At 39.1% G+C, this 21,556-nt stretch overlaps 3 protein-coding genes across 4 annotated transcripts; 1 reads left to right on the top strand and 2 right to left on the bottom strand.

Moving 5' to 3' along the window:
* Nucleotides 1-1,195: 1,195 nt before the first annotated feature.
* LOC110859544 (calcium-dependent secretion activator) lies at nucleotides 1,196-21,531 on the top strand. 2 transcript variants are annotated; one of them, XM_035859477.1, is made up of 11 exons: nucleotides 1,196-1,350; nucleotides 1,596-1,687; nucleotides 1,783-1,979; nucleotides 2,119-5,907; nucleotides 6,001-6,144; nucleotides 6,308-6,414; nucleotides 6,575-6,750; nucleotides 6,825-6,845; nucleotides 6,954-7,142; nucleotides 7,206-7,342; nucleotides 19,359-21,531. In XM_035859477.1, exons 6-11 carry the CDS (start codon nucleotides 6,326-6,328, stop codon nucleotides 19,431-19,433), a joined length of 687 nt encoding a protein of 228 aa, XP_035715370.1. In that variant the 5' UTR covers nucleotides 1,196-1,350; nucleotides 1,596-1,687; nucleotides 1,783-1,979; nucleotides 2,119-5,907; nucleotides 6,001-6,144; nucleotides 6,308-6,325; the 3' UTR covers nucleotides 19,434-21,531. The 2 variants fall into 2 exon arrangements, with proteins under 2 accessions (XP_035715370.1, XP_035715371.1); XM_035859478.1 differs by lacking the exon at nucleotides 19,359-21,531 and adding an exon at nucleotides 7,415-7,566.
* On the bottom strand, nucleotides 7,742-9,763 carry LOC118438754. Its single transcript, XM_035859479.1, has 3 exons — nucleotides 9,199-9,763; nucleotides 8,680-9,132; nucleotides 7,742-7,958 (listed from the first exon to the last, which is right to left on the bottom strand). The coding sequence occupies exons 1-3, from the start codon at nucleotides 9,266-9,268 to the stop codon at nucleotides 7,915-7,917; spliced, it is 567 nt and encodes a 188-aa protein (XP_035715372.1). The 5' UTR covers nucleotides 9,269-9,763; the 3' UTR covers nucleotides 7,742-7,914.
* On the bottom strand, nucleotides 15,307-17,757 carry LOC110859541 (zinc finger protein 226). The gene is made up of 4 exons (XM_022108509.2): nucleotides 17,641-17,757; nucleotides 16,840-17,123; nucleotides 16,138-16,581; nucleotides 15,307-15,902 (listed from the first exon to the last, which is right to left on the bottom strand). Exons 2-4 carry the CDS (start codon nucleotides 17,113-17,115, stop codon nucleotides 15,528-15,530), a joined length of 1,095 nt encoding a protein of 364 aa, XP_021964201.1. The 5' UTR covers nucleotides 17,116-17,123; nucleotides 17,641-17,757; the 3' UTR covers nucleotides 15,307-15,527.
* Nucleotides 21,532-21,556: the final 25 nt, after the last annotated feature.

Raw genomic sequence — 21,556 nt, forward strand, 5'->3', positions numbered from 1 at the left:
AAGGCAAAAATTAGAAATCACATGGTAAGTATATATATATACATATATCATGTTATCATAGTTAAGCAATTAAATTTCCGCTAAATAATCATCCCCCACTACTCATTTCCACCCTCTTCTTCTCGCACCTCCTCTCTTTTCCTACTCGGCAGTTTCAACCCGCTCTTCCGCTCGCCTATTTTATGCGTGTTCCTCAAATACAAGACGAGCGATCTCTTCTGCGCAAATGCGCTTCCACACCCATCCTGCTCTCAGACGAAGGGCCGCTCGCCCGTGTGCACTTGTCGCACGTGCGCCTCCAGCTCGACGTTGGAGGGGTATCTTTTTTCACACTGGGCGCACCGGAAGTTGCGCGGGGCGACGTAGCCGGGCTGTGCATCTTGTCCACGTAGGTGCGCAACGTTTTCTTGGTTTTGGAGGCATACTCGCAGTGCGGGCAGGGGAAGGAGCGCTCCCCCATATGCGTCCTGCGGTTGTTTATCGTATGGTCATCGCCATTGATGACTGAAGAAGTTACGCTTATATAGATGGCCACTTGCATAAGCAAGTTTCTCGTGGGGACTAGTCCCGGCAACTCATATAGCATGAGGATTATTTCCCCATAGAGTTTTGTTTCCCCTTCCAGTTAGATATTGGTATTTCATGGGTCATCGCTTCTCTCTCTCTCTACAGATCCTTACCTGACAGGAGACCGTCCTGGCGTCCTGGATGGCCAAATTCGACTGCATTTTGAAAGGGGACGAGGACACGAAGCGAACCCGGCTCCAACCATCCATGCAAACCGAACTCATCCTCCTCTCCAAAGAACAACTTTACGACATGTTCCAACAAATTTTAGGTGTAAAAAAGTTTGAACATCAACTCCTATTTAATGCCCTTCAGGTAAATGGATGGATCACTTTAATTACTTTTTCCACCTCGTCGTACGTAATTAATTTGTGCGTATGCATGCATGCACATATCACCGAGAGAGCAAGGGTCTCATACTCACTCCGGATGAGTGAGTGACTCCTCAGTCACTCACAACAGAAAAGTTTTAATGAATTGAGGCTTTTGCTCTTCTGGGCAGTTGTTAATAATAATGGAGCCAGGCGTCGACGAGTTGTTGAGGAACTAGGCCAGTTTAATTGACTTTATTACTTAATTACTCCCTTACATTATATTCCGCTCTGTATACATTCGATCCTATAGTTGGACTCTGCTCACGAGCAGGCTACCGCAATTCGTCGCGAACTTGACGGCCGGCGTCAGAAGGTGTCAGACATGGAACGCAATCGAAAACTAATGCCGCGATTTGTTCTCAAAGAGATGGAGTCGTTGTACATCGAAGAGTGCCGATCTGAAATTAACGTACGTGCATATTCGTTACTTATGTAATATGTAGTATCCGTACTGCATAAATATGTGCAGTGACCGCAGAAGCGTGGGGCAATGTCTCCACGGTTGTTCGATGTCGGCATCATCTCCCCATCTTATATCAACCCTCCCTCCCCTATAATGTCCCCACGGCTTCCGCGGCCCCTGAACATATGCAATGCACCCATTCGCCAGGACTGCCCTTGACATTAAAAAAACCTAGGTAATTTATTTTGCAGATGTTGATGGCAAACTTGGAATCGCTTCCAGTATCGAAAAGCTCTACCGACTCAAAATACGGCCTTCCAAAACTGAAAAAGTATAATAATAGGTAAGCAGCTCTGCTCCAATTTTATACACTCCAATTAAATTTCTCTATTAATCACAACATGCATAATAAGTAATTAGAGATCCCGTACTATATAGTGACGATGGAGAACTTTGACCTAAAAATGGTCAAAAAATGATTCTAGAAATCTCAAATTTTGGGATAATATCCTAAATATATCCAGCCACAGATATTCGCGAACAAAGAAGACTGAAGTCCATTGTCCATCTCGTATTTAACCTTTTTCTTCACGCCCGCCATTACTGCTTTTTCGGAAGACTTTGCAACTTAAAGGGTAATTATCTCCTACCTGAATTGAAATTTTCTTTAAGTTTCGGCTGTTTCACAAAGTTGGGAGTATGTCTTCTTACATGTGGCCCAAATTTTTTTATTGCGTGAAGATAAGGGTTGAATGTGAGGTTTTCATTTTTCAGCGTCAAACTGAATTTCTTCCTTGATAGTCATTGCATTATGGATTGGTCCAAGGTCGTTCCAAAAAATTACATTTCATATTTTCTGATACTCCTTGATGAAAGGAATCAGACGGTCTATCTCACATTTCCGAAAACAAACCTATGCCTCCACACAGCCATTTTGAATTGGGGGATCAAAACATGCCCAACTTTACCCAACACCTGCCAAACATGAAATTTCTTTAGAAATTTCGAAGAACATTTTAATTTCTTTTCGGTTTTCAGTTGAGAGATATATTTCCCACACAAAAAATGCCTTCCCGGAGTTTCTGTCACGTTTTTGAAGACGTAAGACTCGTCGCCAATAACCAACTATTTTGGTAAAATTTTGTTGTAGAGCTTGGGAGGGCTTGCGTTCACCATTTGTTCTTGACCTTCCGCATGCTTTGCTGCAGATTCCTTTGCATACGCTTTGACCCACAACTTGTGAGCCTTCATATGATGCGCATAGCCTGGATCAGGCTTCACTCTCTGCCTGGACTTTTCCCATCTCGTTATGTGAGGTTGCCAGCTAACTTTAAATATTTTTGAATGAATGGAGGGGGACGTACGCACAGAATGTGGCACTATCTTTGACCAATTATCTCAGTAATTGTCTAACAACGATATGTTACACACATATCGAGAAAATTAATTTTGAGTTTTGTACTTTTAAGTCGCTTTTTGATGACGCCTTATGTGAACGTCCCCTTGTGACTCGCAGTACGCAGTTCCACATAGTTAAAAGTCTTATGGCATTCTGGTCGGACTGGAGATACAGCGGTCCGGGCAGAGAGTGAAGGCTGGTCTGGATTAATCTTCAACTTCATGGTCGCATTAGACACAAACGTGGATCCGTACTTTCCAAAAATAAATTAAATCGTTTTTCAGTTTCAAGGGGTCAATATGATGGTTTTTTCTTGTGGTGAGTATTTGAAGTTGATATTTTCGGATTCGCCATACTTTTTTATGTATGTCCTAATTTTTGAACGGCCACACCTCTCTCCGTTGAAATTTAGTCAAGCCTTCTTTGAGTCTTTGTCGCTCAGATTTTGGTACATACTGGTCCTAGGCTAAGTGTAACTAGCTTTTATCTTTAAAACCGCTGGAGATTATCAAAATCTGATAAGCCCATTGGATTCCTCATGCGATTTTGCATAAATATCACCAATCAATTTTTTAATACTTGCAAAGCTTATCAGCAGCGAAAGTATTGAAAGGACGCGGGTGGTGATAATTTTGCACCAAAAAAACCTGAAGAGAAATAGCGAATTTGAAAACTATGACAGGAGTCGAACGTGCTCTGGGATTGAGTTCAACGGAATGTAAAAACGTTCATGGGGATAGGATCGACTAAGGACAGTCGAAGAAAGATTTTTTCAAAACGTCCAAGGACCACCCCATCGTGAAGGCGCTGAAGGCTAAAATCCTAAGAAATTCACGTAATTTCAACGGAAAATAGCCTCACAGCTGACATTGTTGACGTAAATAATCCAACGAGCGCTCAAACTGAACCTAGGGGTTGGGGCTTTGAAACGTAGCACTCGCCACCTCCTGATTATGCCCCTTAATAGGGCCACACTAAAGAAATGAACGGCGCACCTCAAGCGGTACGCGCCAAAAAGGTTGAGAATATTCTGTTTACAGATGAGGAGATTTTGACTGTGAGGAAATATTTTAACAAAGAAAAATGCACTGTACACGCAGAATCTGTCCAAGTTATCCCCCAATGAAGAAGAAGGTCAAAAGTTCACATTATCCAGGTTTTGTGAAGGTTTTGGCTGTTGCTAGCTGATTGGGGGTAATTTCGCCTCATTTTGTCGCAGATGGGGGGAAGGTGATGGAATCAAATTTCTTAAAATACGTTTTTGAGTCCGTAGTACATACATCCCCTCAAAGGGATCCAGTTCAATGGAATCTAGTAGACTTTCCACCGGGCTCAGCACCAGCTCATAGTGCGAAAAATGACCAAAGCGTGACTAAAAAAACAAATTGCGGACTTTAGCTCCACTTCGGAATGGTCATCCTCTTCGCTGGATTTGAATCCTCGGATTATGAAAAATGATGAAAGTTAGGGGCAAAGGTGTGTTCTAAGCCCCATAGAAGTTTGGAGGCTTTAAAAAATCTTTAACCACGGAATGAGACAATTTGTCCACGGATTCAGTGCGTAATGTCGTCGAGGGCTGGCGGTCGCCTCCTCAGCGCTGAGTTAATGCGGGGGGAGGAAATTTCGAAAACCAAAAACTGTTTTCCACTCACTTGTCAGAATTTAACTGGCTTTCAATTAAAATTAACCAGAAATTTGTAGCATAAAAACTGTTGAGACTACAGCGTTTCATTTCAAAGACACGTAGGGTGGGCCACCTAGTACTTACAAAAAACTCGTTTCCCGACTTCCTCGCTTTGAAGTTGTGTACGAAATTTGTTTTTCAAGGAAAGCTTATGAAATTTTGAGGACACGTGGTCAGATATTTTTGACATATTATACCAAAATTTGAGATTTCAAAAATCATTTTTTGACTATTTTTAGGCCAAAGTTCCCCATCGCCACTATATAGTACGGGATCTCTATATACTCTTCGACCCTGAAAAAGAAAAAAACATGGCGTATATGTAGTAGTAGTTGTGTAGAGAAGAAAAAAAGGAGATATGAATATTTTAGACTCACTCACTCACAACTTTTATATCGTAATTACTCATCATAAGTACGTATTCTTTTCTCCAGTAATTTATCTCTCTCTAATAAAGCGAAAAAAGTATTTGATATCTAAAAAAAACTCTTCGCCACTATAAATATATCATCCACCTCGCTCTCTCTATCTCTCTCATTACATATTCTAATTAGTGTCCTTTGACTTCTGTTTGTAACTGTTAACCAAAAAGCTGTTGATTTTACTTTTTCTTCTTCGCCCGGTTCAGGAGAAGCTCAGTGTTAAGGTAGTTGTAAAATTTTTGATGACGCCGCGCGTATTAGTGTTCCCCTGCTGCTAAAATTCCTCAAATGTTTTTCACACCACCAAATTCTATAATTCACCACCAAACCAACCAATTCACCAACCACTTCTGCTGCTGAGCTGCTGCTGTGCTATCTATTTTTATAATTATTATGTGTATTTCATATTTTTGCCTTCTCTCTCTCTCTCTATCTCACTTTACGTGTATATTTCTTATTGTCTATTTTTCTTGTCCTGTGGTGATGATGATCTATGTTATGTCTTTGAATGTCTCCTGTCATGCGTGTGTCATAATAAGGACGGTCATGGCGATCATGATAATGCTTACGATACGGGTTGTAGTATTTGTTGTTGTTGTCATTGTGTGTGACGATACTGTAAATTGTATCACCACCTTTTACTTACGTGCGTAGTACCGTGTGTGATATGATGAATGACTTTCTCCTCTCGTCTTTGTTGGTTCGTTCGTTATGATATGATTCTAATTATGATTAAGTTCTCGTTTAGTTTTTTTTCTAACCTCTGGTTATCTCCTTGGTTCAGTTTTTTACCATTTTATTCCGTTCGTTGTTGTTGTTCTTGTGTAATGTCATGTCATCCTTATTATGACCGTAGCGCCAAATTGTCTTGTCAAAGAGCACAAATTTTGTCAGAGTTTTTGGTTTTGTTTCTCCTGGCGGTCCAGATCTCAGCTTTCTTTGGCCAAACTGGAATGATGGGGACTCGCAGTTGAGTAAAATGGACGTCGTCTTGCCTTTCACCCTGGAGGTGAAACAAACAAACTGTGCACGGATCAGGCGGGAGCATCCAAGCCGATGTGAGCCCCATGAAAGTTTTTAAAGAGGGTGACATGAATATTTGTGTGGTGGTTGTGGTGGGTGACAAGGTTCTGCTATGCTTGACGATTTAGGTGGGATACACAAGGAGATTTTAGCACTAATCACCCACTGCCTGCAGTGAAAGTAAAGCTCTTGACGGAAAATCCTGGCATGTTGGCCCTGGAAGATAAAGAGTTGGGGAAAGTGGTTTACGACCCACTCCACTTACTTCAAAGGTGAGAATACCTAGGGAAAAGTAACAGAAGACGAAGAAGAAGTAGGCGGAGGAGAAAAAGGACGCCTGATGCAGAAGGGCATGAATGATGATGTGGTTTTGTGGTGGCGGTTGTGTGACTTTGTCGGGTTATGTTTGCTGACATCAATTTTAATATTTGACAGACTCCAGAGTGGCATAAAATGACTGTTCCTAAAAGCGCGGCGGATCAAGATCTAAGAATCAAGATTGCATGCAGGATGGATAAACCTTTGAACACGAAGCACTGCGGGTGAGCAAATATTTGCTTAAAAACAGTGTTCACGACAGCAGCACGGCCACGGAATGTACATTACGGTACATACGTGACATTATGGACAGTCTTGTAAGTTTTATTAGTATTTTAAGACCGTTTTAAGACTCGTTTCCTATGTCTCACCGGAATCTTACAGATACCTGTACGCATTGGGGAAAGGCGTTTGGAAAAAGTGGAAAAACAGATATTTTATTCTAGTTCAAGTTTCGCAATATGCTTTTGCAATGTGCTCTTACAAAGAGAAAAAATCCGAACCTACAGAAATGCTACAACTTGACGGGTACACCGTCGACTACATCGAACCTGCCAGTGGTGAGTACTTTCACTGACTAAAAATTTGCAAAATAAAAAAAAACCCTAAAAAATCTGATGACTTTCACTTTCAGCCAATTTAATGGTGGGAATGGGTGCCAGATTGATTGATTTTTTTCAACCACTTCACTTATCGATTGATTAACATATTTTTAATCGGTATGAGCTATTTTATGCTAATTGGTAATCCCGCATGAAACCAGATTTGGAGGGGGGTCGCTACTTTTTCAATGCCGTGAAGGAGGGAGATAGTGTTCTTTATGCCTGTGATGATGAAAACGAGAGCCACTTGTGGGTCATGGCCATGTACCGGGCGACAGGCCAGGCTCACAAGCCAGCCCCACCCTTAACACCTGCTGCGAAAAACTCGACAATTTCCAAACTTCAAGGAGGTAAGTGAAGGTGCAAGAATGCCTAAAAAATTATGGATGACGATGGTCAATTCCTCCTTTCAGACGTCGATCGAGCCAGGAAGCACGGGATGGAGGAGTACATTTCCGCCGACCCTTCCAAATATGACCATCACAATTTATTCAAGTGTGTACAGACTCTCACCTTAGATTTCCGGTTGGCCGACCCGTATTGTCCTCTGGTAAGAACGAGAGACCCTTGATTCTCTCGAGTGTGTCGTGATTTATGGTGACATTTGGTACTTTATCAGTAGATCCGTGTATGAGGGCGAGTATAAATTTTTAGAGGGATAAATAACATCTTGAGTTAATAGCACGCGTGTGTTTAAAATGTATGTATGTAGCATTGCCACATGTGTCTGAGGGTATAACTGTGCTAATAAAGCTTAAATAGCTTGGGATTAGATATGCGTGTACTTTTTATCACTTCTAAGTTCCTAATGGAGAGGAAAATGTTTTTAGTTATACTGACTTAATTTAGGTAATACTTGACATGTCGATATTTTCCAATTTTGCTTGTGGGCCGTCCTTAAGACGGGCTTATAAGCTAGTTCATCATAATTTTTCTCTAAACCCGATTTTCCAAAAATTGTTTCAGGGAATCATGTCACAATTTTATTACTGCATATATACAAATATACGTTTGTACATATCAATTTAAACTATTTCTGCAAAGTAAACGTCCATCTCGTTTCCCAATCCATGACGTTAATATTCGACTTGGTCACCTTGTAGCCCTGCTCCTCCAAATAGTTCAAGTACAAAACAGCCACGGAAAGAACACTGTCGCGATGTGTACTAAAATAAAAAATAAATAAGATTACGACAAGTCCGCAAACTCGATTACCTAGATAAGTAATTCTCAATAAGTTTTTTAATCAGGTTTGGTTGGGGACGTTCATAAACTGTCACAATTGATTTTTGCCAGACAGATTTAATTGTTTCGGACAAAGATCAAGATTTCATTTCACCCCTCCCGTTCACCATGCACACCTGTTCACTTTTATTCATCGGACGAATATGCTAATACATACATACAATGACAGGGAATGAGGATAATTTTCCCCTCATTTAAATGAAAATGACTGAAGTATTCCATCATTTCGGGTGGTGAATGACCTTGAATTAGTCAGACGGTCGACTCTTGAAGACAATTTTTTTACAGGCATCCCCTTAACAAGTGCCACATAATGTACGAACGTCCTTTCTGAATGAATGAATCTATACATATTTGAATGACAGTATGCCAATTGTTGTTCCCACCAGCCTTCACTCTCTGCCCGGACCTCCGTACCTCATGTCCGACCAGAATGCGTAAGACTTGCGTAAGACTGAGTATGTAAAACTGCATACTGTGAGTCCAAGGGGACAATCACATATTATGTGAAGCGATATTATCGTTTTATAAATACTAAAAATTGGTTTAAACTTTTTTAAATATGTGCTTACAGAGTAATAATGTTTTAGTTTTTTTAATCATAAATTTTATATTTGATTGTTGTGGGTCACGTTTCATTACCCTTGACTTGAGGATGTTGAGAAGGACGATCTGGACTCCAATCTGACACAGCACTTGTTTTGGTTGGGACAGTTGACAAACTCTCTACGTTTGCCCTCTTTCGCCCACATTTTGTTTCAAAATGTTTTTTCAGGCGATCCCGTTTTGGTTGTTTCACGGTCCAATCACATCGTTTGCATGTAAAACTTCCAGGCGAATCGTATGATTCCATGAACTCTTGCCAAATCTTGTCTTTCAATCGTCCACCCGATCGCTTCGTCGAGTTTTGATTTGATCTCCGTGGCGTTGTAGATTCGTCATCATCCAAAAGTTCTTCAGGAGTATAGTCCGAGTCGTCTCCACTTTCCATGTTTTCTTCGGTGGATTTTTGCTCGTCCCGGTCGCCCAACACCTCCAGAACATCCTCCTCGGATATGGCCAATTCTCCAGTATCAGAATTGCAGTCGAAATCATCTGGAAACAATTAATAATAAAATTAGTTTTGCTTGCGCCTTGAAATAGAAGAAATATCTAACTTACCAACTCTATCCAATTCGTTTAAAATTTCTTGGCTCCCAACAAGAATGAGATGACTCATTTGCCGACTCATTCTGTTCACTTCACAATTATTCAAGATTAATATTGATTTTGAATAGTTTTGTTGAACAGCGTTCAAATAGTTGAATGGAATGCGTGGCAAATTATATAAATCAGGTGCAATTCATTTAATGAAGCGCTGAATTGGGGTGAAGTGTCCAACAGCAATGCGTAGTTAAACTTGATTAAGTGCAACTTTCACCCAATAAAGAAAAATTTCAAGTGTCAGTGTATGCAGTTAAGTATATGCATTTAGGCATTGAAACGGGCAAACAGGCAAAAAGGCACGCAAACGGGCAATTCGGCATTGAAACGGGCAAAACGGCAAAAAGGCATGAATTTTTTCTCAAAAAGGCGCCTTTTTGCACCTCTGCACAAAAGTACAAAACTCACAATATTCAAGATTACAAAATGTCTCAAAGAGTTGCAACAAATGCATTGTTGGGTGTTTTTTTTACGAATCGTTTTGTCCGTCCGTCCGTCCGTCTGTAAGCAGGATATCTCCAGAACGAGTCAACATAATCAAACCCCGTTTTGCCATTGTGCTTCTAATTTTTAGTTCTTGGTCGAGTTCGAAAATGGGGTCAATCGGACCACACCCTACAGACACAGGGGGTGTGGTCCAAATTAAATTAAACTTTAATTTTCATATGGGGTGTCATTTTAAAGGAAATTTCACCACAAATTCAATGGAGTCAACGTTTTTGACCTTTTGACCGTGGCGACGAGGTCACAGGTCAAAGTATACATAACTGTCACATGGGGTGTCATTTTACCGGAAATTTGACCGCGATTTTTACCTTGTTTGACCTTATGACCTTGAGGACGAGGTCAAGGTTCACAAATAAATAATTTTCGGATACGGTGACACTTTAAGGGGTAATCTGACACATTCCCAACGCTACCTGACGCACAATGGGCCAGGAGCCTAAAAATGTGGCCATTAAGGCGGTATCTTGAATTGGCTATTCACATATTTCAACGTGTAGTATAGAACCAAGATGTCCTCCATGCAAAATACAAAACCAAATGTTACACCCACTCGGGTGTACCCGTGGGGTAAACTTTTCATAGTACATTACGAAGATAGGGCGAACACATTTTCTAAAAACTTCACAAAACTTCACGCATTGCGGACTCAAAACTCAGATGATTTTTCGGGCAATGCCCAGCGCGAGCTCAACTTCTTGCGTTTTCGCGAACTTGCGGCGCCCATAACGTGCTGAAATTTGCGCATTTGCGCAAGTGCTGAACCAAATGTTGTTTCGAAAGACTTGCTCTTTCAAACTAATATGGTCAAAAAATAATCTGGGCTGAACATGGTTGGCGCCTCCATTGTCAGGGACTAAGTGAGTCAGGCCCGGCCCTGGGGAGTAAAACAAATCCCATCACGGCACCACAGCTTGTTACAGACGCCGACCCGATTTTTGGGCGAAACCTGGCCAAATCATCGGAGCGACTCGGCCAGCCGCACAGTTTTCGGATCGGTGTCGGGGAAAATTAGTTTTATGCCGAGAAAAAGTGTTAAACTTATTAAAAATGATAAAGTTCGAGTTTTGACGGCCACTTGGGGTTGAGATCACGAATATTTTTTCTCCGTGGCGTACCCTAATCAAAGCAATTTTGATGTGTATATGCTGCTTCTACTGAAGTAACAATTCCGGGGTTGAGGTATTCCTCGTAGATTTAGATTGGAATGAGTTTATTTATATTGCTCAACGAAGGCCAAAACCAGCAAATCCGTAGATTTTGTTTAACAAGCCTTCTCCCATGCAGTGGAATTTTTAAATCATGCAAAGCGTCAGCCTAACTTTCTAGTTTTCTATACTAGATCTATATTAGATGCTTATCGATTTTTGACGCCATTAAAAAAATGAACCAAAAACTCTGAAAAAGTTGGAAAGTGGATATTTGAACAATTAAGCCGAAATAGAGCTCTCTAATTTTTGAGTTTGTACCAAGATTCGAAAATTCCCATACCTTTGGGAATATTTTTTTTTAATTCTGCCACGCAGAAAAATTCTTCTATTTGTACCAGTTAAATAAATTTGGGCTGCTTATTTTAGTTATTGAACAAATTAAAATTTCTAAGGTCAATAGTTCAGTAACGGTTTATTATTTGGTATTGCTAAAGCAATATTATTGTTTCACTTATTAGAATTTAGCGTGAAAATATAGGCCCACGACATTCCCTGCGATATTTCACTAGCATGGAGCTCTGATACGGACCTCTTTCGGACTATAATTTTAAAAAAAATTCCCTTCGGTACGATTTTGATTTCATAGTTAATAACTATTGGTTATACCTGATAGCAACCAATTAAAATTTTCCACCAGTTTTCAATATTCGAGTTTTTGACGAAAAAAGTGAAAATCCACTTTTTAGCATTTGTCGGTATAGGGAAAATTCCAAAATTTTAGGAGAAAAATATAGAAAAAAATCCACTTTTCACCATCGAGTTTTCCACAAAATACAGAAGAAATAATCTTTTTTAAAGAAATTTTGATGTCAAGGAAATTTATGCAGTACACACATTTGTGTACTTCGTCGTCAACGGAAAAATAAAATACTACACAAAGGTGTGTCCTTCGCCGTGAACGAGAAATAGAATAAACCGTCGCAAACGCGCATACGGAAGTAGCTTCAGACGTACTTCACCCCAAACGGTCCCACCACAACTCGGCAACACTTAATTTCACTCTATTTCACCTATAGATTAATTTTTTGTAAAAATCTCATTTTGCCCCGACCACACCCCCTGGCGACGAGTGGGTGTGGAACAACTCGGGAACACTTAATTTCACTCTATTTCGTCTATAGATTAATTTTTTATAAAAATCTCATTTTGCCCCAACCACACCCCTGGCGCCTAGGGGGTGTGGCACAACTCCGGAACACATAATTTTACTCTATTTCACCTATAGATTAAATTGCACTAAAAATCTCATTTTGCCCCAACCACACCCGCTGGCGCCGAAGGGGTGCGGCAAAATCGGGGAAACACTCAATTTCACTTAATTTCACTTAATTTCATTTAATTTCACTCAATTTCACTTAATTTTACCCATAGAATAAATTGCACCAAAAATCTCATTTTGCCCCAACCACACCCCCTGGGGCCGAGGGGGTGTGGCACAATCGGGGAAACACTTAATTTCACTTAATTTCACTTAATTTCACTCAATTTCACTTAATTTTACCTATAGATTAAATTGCACTAAAAATCTCATTTTGCCCCAACCACACCCGCTGGCGCCGAAGGGGTGCGGCAAAATCGGGGAAGCACTTAATTTCACTTAATTTCACTTAATTTCATTTAATTTCACTCAATTTCACCTAATTTTACCCATAGATTAAATTGCACCAAAAATCTCATTTTGCCCCAACCACACCCCCTGGCGCCGAGGGGGTGTGGCACAACTCCGGAACACATAATTTTACTCTATTTCACCTATAGATTAAATTGCACTAAAAATCTCATTTTGCCCCGACCACACCCCCTTTCGCCAAAGGGGGTGTGGTCCGGTTGCCCCCAAAAGTTGATAGGATCCTCCCCCTGGGGTCCTATGTATGATGGCGAAAACCGATTTCGATTATCTCGATCCGTTCTCCTGATATCTTGCTGACAGACAGACAGACAGACAGACAGACAGACAGACAGACAGACAGACAGACAGACAAAGTCTTCACATAAAGTAGCTGAAGCTACTTAATAACTGCACAAATGTGTGTACTTCGTCGTAAAGAGGTTAACAATGGGGGGCCTTTTTCATTTATTACTGCATATCAGTAGATCACAAGTTTGATTAATATGAAATATGTGGAAGACATGACCTCCCAAAGCGCACGTTTCGCTGAGATATTTGCATTCAAATAGGACGAAACAACACCGACAATTTTACCAATCTTCACACATTCATTTAAGGTTCTCGTCCTATATACTCGGTCACTTAGTATTTTAATGGTGGAGTAGTCAAACATAAACGTAGAAATCCTAAATTTTCACAGAATATGTTAAATATATCAGGCCATATGTGTTCGCGAACAAAGATGACTGAAGTCCATTATATATCTCGTATTTAGTCTTTTTAGTCGCGTCCGCCAATGATACTTTTCCGGAAGACTTTGTAAATTCATTGTTAATTTTCTCCTACCGGAACCAATTTTTTTTTAAATATCGACTATTTCACAAAGCTGGAAGTATAACGTCTTGCTTAGAGTCCAAAATGTTTCGAAGGGGCTAAGATAACGGAAATTTGAAGGGTTTTCATTTTTCATAATCAAACCCCCATTTGATTACCATGCTTTTTGATTCAAACCAAACCAGAAATTTCTTGGACAATTTTGAACAACATTTTAGTTTCCGTTTGGTTTTTACTAAAGACATATATTTGCCATGAAAACATTGCATTCGTGGAGTTTCTATCACATTTTTAAGGATGTAGGACTTGTCGTCAATGGCCAACATTGTTGGTGAAATTTTTTTATAAAGCATTGGAGGTCTTGCGTTTACCATTTTTTCTCGACCTTCCATATGTTTTGGTGCAGATCTTTTGGCATACGCTTCGACCCACAATATATTGGCTTTGATTTGAGGCAAGTAGTTTGTATTAATCTTTGACTTTATGGCCGCATCAAACATGGACGTGGAGCGACATTTTCCAAAAATAAATTCAATTTTTTTTAACTTTCGAGGGGTCGATATGATGGTTTTTTAAGATGCTGCTTATTTGAAGTTGACATTTTCGGATTCTACATACTTTTTTTATATATGTCTTAATTTTTGCAAAGCCACACCCTGCCCTGTTGAAATTTAGTCAAGTCTTCTGAGAGTCTTTGTAACTCAAGTTTTGGTACTTTCAAAAAATTTGTTTCTCGACTTCCTCGCTTTGAAATCATATAGGAAATTTAGTTTCAATTGTAAATTTATGAAATTTTGTGGGCACAGAGACTCATACATTTGCAACCTTTTACAAAAAATTCGGACTCATAACACTATTTTTGACCTACTTCCAACCAAACTGTAACTAGTGACCGAGTTTCAAGGACGAGCTCTATAAGTATTTTCTCAACTTTAGGTTAAGATCTGGACCTGTAATACAAGTCCAGATCTTCACCAAACTAGCGAATTGCGATATTCGACCTTGTGCAGAACTTAATGCTAATTAAATTTGTGGTCGACGGATTTTAATTTAGTGATAATCGGAGTGATACGCTGGATGACATCCATTTAAGCTTGATAATTTTGTATGTACGTAATTCCCAAAGTGTCAAATTAGAAGTGAAATTACCCACACACTTATTTTATGAAAGTTTGGTTTACATGAGCTTACGTTAATATGCAGATCGGCATCTTGCAGATGGCAGGAATCTGGATTGAAATCTTTTTTCTTGTATATATCACATATGTTTGTATGGTTAGCTCACCTTTAAAAGCAATTTATTAAAGCGGTGAACTTCGCCTTTGCCTATTTCTCAAAGGGTTCAAAGTTTTATGTTTTAACCGCAATTAAATATTTCCCACGACCGTTTGTTACCTTAAAAGTATTAACTCAGAATTTGATCAGCTTGCTATGTGTGATTAACTCGTATGTTTTTTTATCAGAGTAATTTCTCAACCTTAAAATTTAAACTTAGCCTAATCAGTGAAATTAGAAGACTACAGTATTTAAAACTTGAGTAAATGCAGTAACTGCATAATAAATATGAAACACCTGTTGACGTTTACATATTTATTTGTGAACGTGTCATGCTCGCGCATTCTCGTCCACCACCCAATATTTCCATCACTCTTTGTTCAGTGCGTTATGATTTATTTTGCATGAAAACTGACGGTGCTTTTCAGGGATGAAAATGTTATCTGGAATAATAATAACTTTTTATAAATGTAAATAGATACATATATTTTTACCATGCCGTAATTTCGTACTTTCCATGTTAGAACATAGTGGTAAATTCATTTTATAAATGGCTTTATTTTTCAAATCAACTTTTGCATGAAAGATCACAATATTTCCATAGACTCCAATTATTGATGTTGTACAAAAGCATTTTTTTTTAATTTATAAGAGTGCTCAACATATTAAGTGAGAAATCCTTCCATTCACATTGACTCATCTGAAGCTCCTGAATCTTTCACTCATTTTCAATCAAATCACAGGAAATTCATTTTCATTCTCTATCATAATCAGTCACATAAACGAAAGTGAACAGGTATGCATAGGAACATACCTAAACTCGTTACCAGGAAATTCCACTGTTCCCGGGATATCTACAGTGTAGAATTTGCTTCCTCCAGTTTTTTATGACGTTGATTTTTCCTCCGATGTTCCAACAATTTTCCATTCGTTTTATAACCCACATTACAGAGGGTGCACAGGAAGGGTTTCTCATCAGTGTGAGAGTGAATGTGGTGCATTTTTACTTCTTGTCGAGTCAAGCAAACTTTTCGACATCCCTTCACCTCACACGAGAAAGGGAAACGTTTCAAGTGGTCGCGATCGATGTGTTGGGCGAGCGATCTGGAGCAGTGGAAGCCTTTCCCGCAGTCTTGTACGGTACACTTGAAATGCTTCTCCTGCGTGTGGAGAGCAGCGTGGATCTTCAGGGCAGAAAGCGTCTTGCAAGTTTTCGGGCAGAGGGCGCACTGTGAATAAGGAAATAAATAATTAGTCTCTTTTAGAAAAAAAGTCGCCATACTATGATTAAGAATCTAAAGGGAGATCTATAAATCGTGTCACGCAAAAATCGCAATTTTCTAAACACACCCTTTAACATGTGTCACATAGGCACGATACCATTGGAGCCTTACTACACCCCGCCTCCCCCTCTTCCATGACATAATTTATTGATCGGCCATATGCCCGTATTAGTCTATGTACCTTAAAAGATCTCTCCTCAGAATGTGACACCAGATGGGCTTGGTAATGTGTCGACTGGGTAAATCCCTTCCCACAGGTTTTGCACGTGAAGGGTTTTTCGCCCGTATGCAACCTCAAATGCATTTGAAGTTCTGTTCGATGAACGAATTTCGTGCCGCAAAAGTAGCAAGAGTACAGCTTCACCTTAAGATGGATTCGAATCACGTGTTCCTCTACGTACTCCTTTCTCCTCTTTGGTTTATCCGGACACAGTTTACATCGCCAAATCGTGTCAGTTTTCTTCCTTGCGTTCGGATTTTTGTCAGGATTTAGAACTTCCTTCACCGAATAGTAGTCTGATTCCTTCCCGCAAAAAATTGCGTGGCGTTCAAGTCCGGTGGATTTCTTCACTTTAGTGTAACAGGTTCCACACTGAATCATATCAGCCGGGACGTGGTGGACCTTCTAAGAATTAAATGAGCGTTAAATGCATATGAATAAATTTATAACGATTAGTTAAGATGAAAATTACAAGGGATTTCTTAATCAACTTAACAAGATGGCAAGAATAAGCTGATCTTATGGTGCACTAATTATGTTAGTGGACCTCTCCCCTCAATCAACTACTAAATCGATAGTTTTTCACTAAATAGTTCACTAAATATTGCGTGATCCGCACTAAATATTGTTTCCGATAATTAAAAAACGACTACTGGTTTCTACCTTTTGATGCGTCTTCCAATTGCTTTTCTGACCAAACTCCTTTCCACAAGTGTCGCAACTGTACAACATTTCTTTCGTGTGACTTCTCAAATGAATTTCCAACGTGACTGGGCATGCGAAAGTTTTATCACACAATTTGCACTTGCGTGGACGGCGGTTTATGGCAAAGTGGGCGCGGATGTGCTTCTGTTTAACGTCACGAGGAATATCTTCATGGCAAATATCACACCGGAAGACAATCTTCTTCTTGCCTTTCTCTTTTCCATTTTGTTTCATTTTGGAATCTGAAATAATTAATTTACTATAAATTATTTGCAGAACAATAGTTACTAAACTGCTGAGTGCTGGCTAACGATTGGAGCTATGCATTTTAGGTTTAACAGCCTACAATTGCTCCGTCGTCATCGATTTCCACCCAACAGCAAATTCCCCGCATTATCAGTTCCCCCCAATAGATTCCCCGCTATCAAATTCACACCCCTCCCCCCTAATGAAATGCTAACAATTTCATCAAATCCACAATAATTTCAAAGGAATAATTAGACGTGTTTTTTTACCAACGGAAAATATATAAGTATAAAACTCGTGTACCAAACGGAATTTGACATCATTGTTTACATGAAAGTTCAACATCTTCGTGTAAAATAAGATATTTATTTGATAAGAGCAATGTTTGAGTTCACAATCAAGGACTACATTCAATTAAAAAAATAATGAAACAGTAATATATAATGCTTATTTTCGTCTTCTCATAAAGGGAAGCTCACTAATAAAGGATTCAATAATTTAATTAAGCGTTACCTGATTGATATTATTTAAGCAATTGATTCAGTGAACCACAGTTAAATATTAATTGGCTTGGAGAATCCAGTCCAGCTGGACTGGAAGTGGAGGGAAGTCGGAGGAGGATATGTAGAGAGGGCCAGTGAAGCAACAAAGGTGGAAATTCATATCAGAAATGCTGTCCGTGTATGTTTGTCTGTATGTACAAGCATGTAATCTGTATATGTAAATTACATATGAAGCTTGCATAGGTTACAGAGTATGCCCGTTCATATATTGCGTCAACTAAAGGAACAGATTTGTCTACCCCCTCCGCTAAGGGATCGTCCATATAGTACGTCATCATTTTAGTGAGTGGGTGGTTTAGGTCTTCCTATCTTTCCCATGCTAAAATTTCCTATCCTTCAATGTATACGTTAGGTGGGTGGGTGATAAAATCGAGAATTTTTGATAACGTAAGATATGGATGGCCCCTAAAGCGCGAAAATGCATCAAAAACTGATCAACAAAACAGATGTGGTTATTATTAATTTTAAAAAAAGTACTAAAGCTATTTTTGCAGATAATTGTCATGAGCTTGATTTCGAAATGCACATAATTCCATCAAAATTTGGTCGTGTTAAAAACTTTAATAAATCATAAATTATTGCCTACATATATTTATTTATGCACGACCCTGGTCCCTCTCAGCTGCTATGTACCTAAGGGATCATCATCATCGTACATATGTAGCAGTAAAATCCAGCTTTCACTTTCGAAGAAGGGACCAGTTACATATGTACACACAAAATTAACGATTCAAAATTAACAAAATTAATTAATTACGTACAAAATTAACACCATTACATAAATAAAGATACACTTTTGTCATGGAAACGTCCATGTCTGTGGTTACCGTGATGCTGTAAGTAATAAAAAACTAAAACTTTCAAATACATACATACGTACTTATATATCAAGCTAAGATATCACTTTATTTCACGAATTACATATACAATTGATTAATATCTAGCCATGCAAGTACACAACGTGGCTGGTTAGCTCGATACGTAACCTCGTACAATATTAAAATCGGGGGTCTGAATCCCACGGAATTATACGACTTGAAACAATTTTCACCACCTTCGGCCAACAGCAGTCAAGGAAAGAGGGTAAGATTTAGCCGAAGAAGAGCTAAATTTAGCTCCGGATTTAGTTATCCGATCCGATTTAGCTCCGAGAGCTAAATCTAGCTCCTCAAGCTCAATTTTCCTCTGAAAAAGAGCTAAATTTAGCTTGGTCAGACTTTGAATAGAACGACCGCCTTTATTATGCACTGACGGTTGCTTTTGTCAATTTAGGTAAATTAAGCAGGTTTCACGTAACAAATACGCAATGGCCCAGCTTTGTGTGATCTGGTCCACCGGGGTCACAGAAACTTAAACGTGAAGGTCATTTTAAATTCATAGTTATAGATTGAATAATTTAAATTTGGCGGAAGATTTGGAGCAAAATCTACCTTTCGGAGCTAAATTTAGCTCCGGATCGGCTAAATAAAGCCGGAGCTAAATTTAGCTCTTCTTCGGCTAAATTTTACCCTCTTTCCTTGACTGAACAGTGAGGTGATACGGAGCGTGGTCGGTAAATTCGACAGTTGAAGAATGTAATATAGAAATTATTAATTGCTAATTAATTAGTAATTTAAATAATTACAAAACATTTTAAAAATATTAATATTCCTTTAATAATAATTTTAGTCAAAGGTCAACAGGACAATCCACGAATGGAAGCACCCCCCCTGGACGCGGTGGCCCCGTTTTTATCCCGCATAAAGAGTTGGGGATATCGCATAACTTTCTACAAAAGTTATGCGGGTGAAGTTCAACATGCGGAAAATGGCTTTCTGCCCATACTGGCACACACCTGGATACTGGAAAAGTAGCGGATACATAATCATTTTTTTAACGAGAGAATTAGCTTCGCAAATTTGTAAACGGATTATGCAAGATTAGAGCACTAATCGAGTCGAGATAGGATTGGTCGGGTTTCTAGTCGAGTAACACGAGTAATTCGAGCTCGACGAATCCAGTCGTACGTAGGTTCAACTCGAAAATTAAAATCTCGAGGTAAGCGTCTGAATTGGAGCTCGATTAAAAGCTTGATACGTACGTAGCCCGGGACGCCTCGACTCGATCAGAGTTCTAATGAAAGACCAAATTTTTATATTGGAAATTACCCCCATTTTTTCTAGAGATAGTGAAGTAATTTTAGCACATCTGGCCCCCACCGGACAATCAACTAGTCCAACTGCAATGACAACGAGACCACGCCGGAAATGATGAGATAATGCATAACAACTTCAACCAATGAGACCCCAGCCCACACTTTAGTAAATTCATCAGCCATCCCAGGAGTGTCCACAACAACGTCATTATATCGCATAAGATTTGTTTAAATTATTTCTCGCATAAGTTATGAATGACTTTTTCTTATTTATTTGATGCAATAATTAATCAGTATTCATTACCTAGCATGATTAACTTACAATTCAAGTCGCCAATAAATAATGAACTATGTATATTAAATTAATTTTTGATAGACATACATATTTACACAAATATTATCATTGTTAATCAATAATAATTCTAAACCAAAACTAATTGAATAAATTATAAGTTATTTTTCTACTTCTATTTATATATGCATGACCCTTTTCTTTGCCAGCTGCAAAAAATGAAAATCAAATGCAGCCCCTGGCTTCAAACATGAACCTAAATTTATTAAATACTTTTTATCGCACTTCGTAGCCTCATCCAGGCTTTCCTTTTTTGGGTTTCTTTTATTGTGGAAAACCTCAAATTATTAGATCAGTGTCTAGAACCAAATTGAAAACTGGTTGAAAAATATATTGTCTTTTTAATGAAATCATGAAAATTTGATTGATTGCCATCAGGGGAGTTTTAATCGAATTATGATCAACAAGAGTTTCAATGGGCTTATGTATGTATATAGATAACGCTTAGAAATTATTTATTATTTAGCAATACAGGGGTGGGACAGAAGAAGGAGCCACTTGAATTTTAGGGGTGGCGTGTGATGCACAGTCGCGGCATTTTCAAAATTTGCATATGTCATACCCAGATAGTTAACGAAAATTTAGCACTATTCAGATTTTCCCTACGGTTAAAAATGCCCCTGCAGCACCCCCCAGAGTGCGAGGCACGCATAAAAGTGTTTTCCAAAGACATACTGAGCCAGAGAGCGATTGTTAGAAAATTTGCTGCAAATGGATTTATCGTCGATCGAAAGTACGTTTCTAATGTACTTAAAAACGTTGGAATCAAGCGGAGGGAAAAAGCGGTTAGAGCTCCACCCCCACGGAAAGGATACCCAAGATCCGCTTGAACCAAAAAGTCTATCCGGAAAATCAATTTTTCGCCAAAACGGTAAATCCACCAACTAAAAGTTGCATGGCGAAAATGTTAAACGTTAGTAGGAGAACATTTCTAGAGCCATTGACAATGACCTACAGCAAGTGACTCGTAGGAAATCCCGAGATCATGCTCTCATCCCAACTTATTTCTCACAAAATATCAGCCTACACGAAGGCTTTTAAAAAAAGTTTGGGTATAACAATTATTCCTACTATAGAAACTCTCGTTAGTTCCTCGTTTTTTTTTTTTTTTTGTTCCATGTTTTTTTTTGGATTCGAGTACTTAAAACAGAGCCTTCTTGAAAGGAAAACGCGTGCGTTTTGATGCACTTTGGAAAAGTGTTCAGGACGAGTGGTGCAGAATCACTCTGAAAATTGTGTCAAAGGTCATGACTGGTTGGAAAAAGCGACTGAGGCTCGTTAGATAAACTAAAGGGCTTCACACTGAACCAATTACCAAACTTCACAAACGAATAATAAGGCCGGAATAAATTTAGGCAAGGTGGCTCCTTCTTCTGTCCC

The sequence above is a fragment of the Folsomia candida genome, unplaced genomic scaffold, assembly GCF_002217175.1.
Source record: "Folsomia candida strain VU population unplaced genomic scaffold, ASM221717v1 Fcan01_Sc026, whole genome shotgun sequence".
Classification (NCBI taxonomy): domain Eukaryota; kingdom Metazoa; phylum Arthropoda; class Collembola; order Entomobryomorpha; family Isotomidae; genus Folsomia; species Folsomia candida.

Excerpts from the sequence above, each read along its gene's own strand:
- LOC118438754 (XM_035859479.1), bottom strand. The coding sequence starts at position 9,268 with ATGAGTCGGCAAATGAGTCATCTCATTCTTGTTGGGAGCCAAGAAATT. Across the intron at positions 9,133-9,198 it reads AAACGAATTGGATAGAGTTG|ATGATTTCGACTGCAATTCT; the intron begins GTAAGTTAGATA and ends AATTGTTTCCAG. Across the intron at positions 7,959-8,679 it reads TCAACATCCTCAAGTCAAGG|TACACATCGCGACAGTGTTC; the intron begins GTAATGAAACGT and ends TTTTTATTTTAG.
- LOC110859544 (XM_035859477.1), top strand. The coding sequence starts at position 6,326 with ATGACTGTTCCTAAAAGCGCGGCGGATCAAGATCTAAGAATCAAGATT. Across the intron at positions 6,415-6,574 it reads TTGAACACGAAGCACTGCGG|ATACCTGTACGCATTGGGGA; the intron begins GTGAGCAAATAT and ends GGAATCTTACAG. Across the intron at positions 7,343-19,358 it reads CCGACCCGTATTGTCCTCTG|TCAAAGGTCAACAGGACAAT; the intron begins GTAAGAACGAGA and ends TAATAATTTTAG.
- LOC110859541 (XM_022108509.2), bottom strand. The coding sequence starts at position 17,115 with ATGAAACAAAATGGAAAAGAGAAAGGCAAGAAGAAGATTGTCTTCCGG. Across the intron at positions 16,582-16,839 it reads ATTGGAAGACGCATCAAAAG|AAGGTCCACCACGTCCCGGC; the intron begins GTAGAAACCAGT and ends TTTAATTCTTAG. Across the intron at positions 15,903-16,137 it reads CTGAGGAGAGATCTTTTAAG|TGCGCCCTCTGCCCGAAAAC; the intron begins GTACATAGACTA and ends CCTTATTCACAG.